The 7,234-nt window shown below is 43.1% G+C and overlaps 1 protein-coding gene across 1 annotated transcript; it reads left to right on the top strand.

Annotated features, from left to right (window-relative positions):
- The first annotated feature begins 2,664 nt into the window (after positions 1-2,664).
- On the top strand, positions 2,665-6,430 carry LOC136046595 (cytochrome b-c1 complex subunit Rieske, mitochondrial). The gene is made up of 2 exons (XM_065733203.1): positions 2,665-2,932; positions 5,632-6,430. Exons 1-2 carry the CDS (start codon positions 2,725-2,727, stop codon positions 6,240-6,242), a joined length of 819 nt encoding a protein of 272 aa, XP_065589275.1. The 5' UTR covers positions 2,665-2,724; the 3' UTR covers positions 6,243-6,430.
- The last annotated feature ends 804 nt before the right edge of the window (positions 6,431-7,234 follow it).

Below are 7,234 nucleotides of genomic sequence, written 5' to 3' on the forward strand. Positions count from 1 at the left end.
AAATTCTGCAGTTAATATCTGAAAAACACATAAGTGTAAGAATAAAATACACTGTAAAAAAGCTACCCAAACCAACTAAAACAACTACACATCCCCAAAATCATCATTATGATAATTTGCTGCAGCTATTGCATAATACCAAAGCTTTGATAGATCATAGCATTTGTATTAATGCAAAAGAGTTTTTAACTTACTTTAGAATGACAGAAGCATTAAGCAGAATACATTTTCATAAGTCTGACACATTTGTGAATACACAAATGCAATCACAGAAGTCTATTTAGAGGGTTTACACAAAACCACACAGACATTTAACTTTCAGATTTGCTGGCAAACACTCACTCGGTATTGCTGCTTGGGAACATAATCCTAGCAGCACTTCTCAAAGAAACACCTACGCACAGGAATATGCTTAGTCATTTGGAAGTTTAACTTCCCCTTTTTGGACACAGGTAAGAGAACAGGTTGCCTTCTTGCTGAAAAACGTTCATGTTTTAATCATCTTCTGATCACACAATATTTTAAAATCAATCTCAAGTCCTTAAAACACTCATAGCCACGTTTTCCAAACACACCACAGCTACCTCGTTTTGCCAGAAGTCTCTAGAAACAGCAAACACATTCTACCAGAAATCTCTCAGAGCAGCACCCAGACTGAATAACATGCTGAGAAGCCCCCTCTGCCACACCCCAAACAGCTGAGCTGAATTAGCACTTCCAAGTTTCCATCTCTGTCAAAACCTTGAATGCTTTAGAAACAAAGATGCACAAAACAAACAAAAACACAGTAAACCTCACAACTGGTAAGAAACCCTTCTGCAAGCACTAGGTCAGACCAGCAATCTCATGGTGAAAAAGCAGTTATCTAGAGAGTACACTAAAATCTGACGGCCTTAGAAGAACTATGTTATGCTCTGTTATTATTAGTGTGGTTCTGATCAGGTATTTATTATGATTATGATAACTTTGTAACCTGATAGAGAACAGAAAATAAGGTCATGTCTCTGTTGGTCTTTTCCTGTGAAACGATGCTTCTAAAACTTGTTCTGTTAAAATGGCAGACATATGGGTCTTCTAATTTTCTCTTTCCTGTTTGAAAATCATTTACTTCCACTTGTACATTGATTCACAGCCCCAGTGGTTTCTACATATTACCTTTCCTCCAGAATACTACACTGTTCTATAATTACTGTTTCACAACAGTTACGAACAGTAGAGTGCACTTAGCTGGGCAAATCATTATATACCTGGGCTTTGCTATGAAAAACTTGCTGGGAAAGAAATAAATTATAGATCAATACTACTGGAACAGGAATGATCCATCCCACTTAATTAGAACAACCATATTTCAGTACATTTCAGACACCAGTTAAAAAGACTCAGTGAATTACTTGTATGAAAAAGTCACACCCTTACATAAATCTCAGCAGAGCCAGTCCCTAAACTACCAGTCCACCCAGACAGTTTTTAAAACGCACAATCATAAAGTAATTTAGCCATAGCACTGTTAGCAACAGTAGAATTTCTGAACAGAATTTCCTGATAAAACCTCAGAAGGTGTTTCACAACCTTGCATGAACATTTCAAGTTGAATATTAGGAAACATTTCTTCTCAGAAAAACTGGTACAGCACTGGAACAGGATGCCCTACAAGGTGGTGGAGCCACCGTCCCTGGAGACTTTCAAGAAAAGGACAGATGTGGCACTGAGGGACAGAGTTCAGTGGTATGGCGGTGATGGGTTGACAGTTGGACTAGATGACCTCAGTGGCCTTTTCCAACCTTAATGATCCTGTGATGCTATGAATGGACCATCCAGGGTAGGTGAGAAACTGTGGTTAGAGAGATTTTTTTTTTGTGCATCTACAAAATGCTTTAGCTCAAATTACTTTTTATCTTCCTCTTCTCCATGCAATTAATCCCAACAAGCTTTGGGTGAGAATACATTCCAAATCAGTGAGCAGTACCGGGGCACAGCCCAGCTGCAGCCCTGTGACCACAGCCAGCCACAGCTTCCCTGGAGGTCGCAAAAGGAGACCACGGTCACACCCATACTCAGTGTGCACAGCCCGCAGCTGCCAAGGCTCATCTGGTCAATGCCCATCTCCAGCACGGCCCTTGGAGTGGGTTTGCTTTTAACTCACCGGGAGGATGCCATGTACCGGCATAAGGGGAAAGAAGCTGACAGCAGCACTGTTTTGTTTCTGATTACTTTTCAGTGCAGTCCAAGTGTTCGTCTCTTTAAGCTGTCTGTGCAGGCCTGCGGGTGCTGCGGAGCAGCAGCGTCCCATGCCTCTGTACGGCTGAATGAAAGCAGCCCGAGTGAAGGTGGAAATGGGATTGCTGTGGTTGCATCCTAGCCCACGTTACAAGGACAATTTGGGACGTGGAGAGAGATGTACTTCGAGCAATAATTTCAGATTAATTCTCGCAGTTCCTGACACGGGGGCACGCAATAACCGCGTTAGGGAAAACGCTGTGACTGAGTACACGCCTGCCAACGTCCCCCGCCGCCGAAGGCAGCACCAGAGCCACCCAGCCACCCAACCCGGCGTCACAGCCGGCACCCCGCCCTCAGGGCTGGGTCTGTTTGCCGCGCCCCGCGCCGGCGTCGTGACGTCATCGCTGAGCGACGGCGGCGCGCCCACCTTCCCGCGGGTGACGTCATCACGCAGCCGCAGCGGCCGGGAAGGTCGCGGCGGTGACCGGCGCACCCGCACCCGCCATGTTGTCCGTGGCCGCCCGCTCCGGGCCCTTCGCTCTCTACCTGTCGGCCGCGGCGCACGCTGTGCCCGGCCCGCTCAAGGCGCTGGCGCCGGCAGCGCTGCGGGCCGAGAAGGTGGTGCTGGACCTGAAGCGGCCGCTGCTGTGCCGGGAGTCGATGAGCGGCCGCTCGGCCCGGCGGGATCTCGTCGCCGGCGCCAGCCTCAACGGTGCGGGCCGGGCCGGGGGTGGCAGCCGGGGGGGGGGATGCGGCGGGCGGGAGCCGGGCCCGGGGCTGGGCGGGGAGCGGCGGTGCCCCCTCGCCCTTTCCGTCCCCGCGGGCGCCGCTCGGGCCGGGCGGTATGGTTTGCTGCGTCCTGCGCGCAGTGCTGTGCTCCCAGCCGCCCTGGTAACGCACGTTTCTGAGGGTGCAGCTAAGAGCGTTGAAGGCTTGCTTCTTTGTGATGACTCTTAGGCGGGCATTTGATTCGTTCTGCGTTTGGTGAGATTCCGGAGAATTCTGTATTATTCAGTGAGTCTTACCTTTTAACTGGTGTAAGCCAGAGGTCTGAAGACAGATGTGTTTTTCAGGTGCATAAGAAGAGGCTCTAAGAAAGAACTGTTGGAACAGTCACTGTTTTCTCCCCCTGGTTTGTGCACTGTTCTGACAGCATACACCAGATAAAGTCACTCAGTAGTTCTTGCAGAAGGACAGTGGCACTCTCAGGGCACACACTGTCAAACTCCTTACTCCTACATCTACGTCTTTTCATCAGTTGCACATTGCATCTTTTCTCACTGCAATGAAAGTGGTTTGCTGACAAGGTTACAGATATCCACCAAGCGGGACACCCAGCTCCTGGCCTCGAGATGTATCTGACAGCAGCCAGTTAGGCAAGGGTTCAAGATTGTGCCTAATGCTATGTACTTTATATACTAAGGTATGTAATGTTGCCCACACACCAAAAGCAGCAGCCTTTAGTGTGTGTGCACATCCTGACCCCAGTGAGCTGTGTTAGGCCTACAGGCACATTAGAGGAACGAAGGATCTGCAATTATTGTGGACTTGGTATGAAATACTAGAAACATTTCTGAAATGTTACTTTACTTGCAAAACAGTGAGTCTTTTATACCCGCTGTATGTACCATTTTAAATGATATTACCTGCTCCAAAAACAAAGAAAATGGGTAGAAGTAGAGGGCTGTTTCTAATTTTTGATATTCTGCATCAGCAGCCCTGCGTTATTCTTAAAATCTGAAGTAATTGCTGAACAGTGATATTTTAAAGCACATTTATCTGTTCGTTGGTGCCTTTTTTTTTTCTTTTTTTTTTCCCCAGGAACACAGGAAATGACAATCACTTTGATGACAGTGCTACAAGCTGGGTTGTTTTTTGAGGCATGTGTGAAAATCTGTAATTTAGAACTAGGATCCTATTTCAGTATTAAAAAAGAGTGTATTTAAACCTCAAGACTTTTTTATATTAGCACATCTGATAAGAAAGACGTATCTACTGGAGTGAAAATAAGCTTCCTTATCTCTGGTGGTGGGCACGAAGCAGCAGTTAGCATGTTACTGTTAAACAGGGTATTTATGTAAGTCTTGGAGATGGCTGTGCCTTGTGACAGATGCTCCATACTGCTTAGAACTACACTCTTCACCTGACCGTCTGCTATAAAGGATACATCCAGATGTAAATTCTACAGACCTATAATTAATGTAGTTGACATGTAGTCTTATTCATAGCTTAAATAAGTATTATTCAATGGGAAGTGTGACAGAGAATTTTCAAAGTAGGTTAACTGTAATGCTTACTAGCTTGTTAATAAATGAGAAATGTGTCTTCACATGAAATAAATGAGTAGTGTGCTCCCACAGAATTTTCAGTTTAATCTCTCTGCAGTTAAAATCCAAGAGCAAATACTTGCTTTTTCTTGAGTTAATTGTAAATAAATGTAAATATTTCCCCATTAGATTGCTTAAAAATCTCTTAATAAGGGTTATTTTGAGTACTTAAGAGAATGCTTTCTACTAACCTATACTAACCTTGTGCCAACTGCTAGAAAAAATTAAGACTAAATAGTTTTTGCCAACTAACATTTTGGCAAGTCACATGTCCTTAGTGTTTCGTTTCCTTGGCACATTAGATTTTTGCTGAGGGAGGAAGCTTTCCTATGCTGGAGAAACAAATGGAAGGACTCTTATTTAGCAGTCACATTTTGTCAGGTTAGCACATCGGCTTCAAGTGTGAATCTCACAAAGTTTGTGAACTGGATATTTACTGAATTTAATTCTAAGTCCTTCTGTGAAACATGTCTGGCAAATAGGAGATTGCAGTTTGAAAGGTTTAAAAATTATTTCCTGGGGCAGTTAGCTTTGATGTTAGTTTTAAGTTCTATAAGGAGGTTGTCTCATCTTACGTTTTTAATCTTTAAAATGCTTAACCAGATACTTAAGATTGTTAAAGGCATAGAGGTTACTTAAGTCAAAGGAAATAAATTTCTTCAAACCATTATTTTTCAAGGAAACACCAGAACAGAAGGCATGTCTGTCTTCTGTCAGCTAGCTGTTAAATCCTGCAGCATTTTTGCCTTGAAATTTGGAAGAAAAATTCCCCAAACCAACAGATAACTTTAAATCCAGAACTTCTTGCAGGTCTTTCTGTACCCTTATCAGGCTTCATACGATTACAGTTTCACAATTTTTCAACAGAAGAAGTGGAGTGATTCACAACCCACTTGTTCATCTACTAAAAATACCTTCTAATACGTATTACGTTACAACGTAAGATTGAAATGTATTAGAGGAATGCTACCAAGACTCTGGAATAACACACCCATCATTCAAGAAATGTGATTTAGAAAATATAAAATGCATCATACTGTGTTTTGAGGGAAAGAGTTGCCATTTCCTGTTATTTTTCTTGCAGCACCTGCCAGTGTACGCTTTGTGCACAATGATGTCACCGTCCCTGACTTCTCTGCCTACCGTCGTGAAGAAGTGCTAGATGCCACAGCATCTTCTCAAAGCAGCAGTGAAGCTAGAAAAGGGTTTTCCTACTTGGTGACTGCAACGACGTGTGTAGCTACTGCTTATACTGCTAAGAATGCTGTCACCCAGTTTATTTCCAGCCTCAGTGCTTCTGCTGACGTGCTAGCATTGTCCAAGATTGAGATCAAGCTATCTGACATTCCGGAAGGCAAAAACATGGCTTTCAAGTGGAGGGGGAAACCCCTCTTTGTGCGTCACAGAACCCAAGCAGAGATTAATCAGGAAGCTGAAGTTGATGTGTCTAAGCTGAGAGATCCACAGCATGATTTAGACAGAGTGCAGAAACCAGAATGGGTCATATTAGTAGGAGTCTGCACTCACCTCGGTTGTGTACCAATTGCTAACTCTGGAGATTTTGGTGGTTATTACTGCCCTTGCCATGGGTCCCATTATGATGCCTCTGGCAGAATCAGGAAAGGTCCTGCCCCCTATAACCTGGAGGTTCCAACCTACCAGTTTGTTGGTGATGACTTGGTTGTTGTTGGCTGAATAACAAAGCGCTTGCTCACTTTCATGTTCTGATGAATGTACACTGAAAAGTGTTAACTGATATTCTGGAATACTGTCAAACCAGACGATCCTAAAAATACATGAGCTTCATTGTCAACCAGAAGTGTGTTTGAATACTTCCCTGTGTTCAATTTTAATAAAAACGTAAAGTGAGCGCTTGATCCTGACTTGAGATAACGTGTATTTGTTTGCACGCTGAGTCAAAGAGACACTACAGCATACACAAAATATGTTTATGGAGCCCTGCTGAAAGGAGGCAGACCAGCACAGATGCTGAACTATGCAACCACAGCTTTCTCTGTACCACGTTTTCATTAATTGCATTTAGTTTTTAGCACACTATGGGAAGAAGCACCTTTAAAAACCTTGCAGTGTTTGGAGTCGGATCAGTGTAGAGTGGTATTAAATGCAATCTTTTCATTTCCAGTGTATTTTTATGTTAGTGTGTTTTCGAGGGAAATGAAGGAGAACATATATAAAAACAAACCTGGAAAAAAAAAAAGAGTATACATTGTTCAAAAGCAGCTTGCAACTATTTATCTGCTAGGGTAACAGTGTAATCTGATGATGACAAAAAAGCAAATGTGTCAGTAGAATTGCATTTTTTTTTTCTTTACATCCAGACGAGGCTTGATGTTATATATACCTACAAATTTGTTCAGTTACTTAGGGTGCTGGAAAATCTGACACTTTTCCAACAGAAATAATTTGAGAAAGAAGTAAAAAGGGAAATTCAAATTGTACCCACATCATGCACTAAATCATAAGAAACACTGAGTCTGGACAAGTCTCCAAGGTTAAATACAGCAAAAGATTGATACATAGTCAAATTGCTTTTAAGAACTCACGTGATTTGTGTAAAATTGAGCTTATAGGGTAAGCTCAATACAGACTAAAACTTTGAAGCCTCTGTGATTTCAGTGCTGACTCTGCATCTATGGAAAAACATGCTGCTTGAAAGCAATATGTCT

Source organism: Cyrtonyx montezumae, unplaced genomic scaffold, assembly GCF_038088225.1.
Source record: "Cyrtonyx montezumae isolate F1298 unplaced genomic scaffold, pur_monq_1.0 scaffold_17, whole genome shotgun sequence".
NCBI classification, from domain to species: Eukaryota; Metazoa; Chordata; class Aves; order Galliformes; family Odontophoridae; genus Cyrtonyx; species Cyrtonyx montezumae.

Bases quoted from the DNA above. Each gene is read 5' to 3' on its own strand.
- LOC136046595 (XM_065733203.1), top strand. From the start codon at position 2,725: ATGTTGTCCGTGGCCGCCCGCTCCGGGCCCTTCGCTCTCTACCTGTCG. The intron at 2,933-5,631 runs GTGCGGGCCGGG...TTTTTCTTGCAG, and splicing joins CGCCGGCGCCAGCCTCAACG to CACCTGCCAGTGTACGCTTT.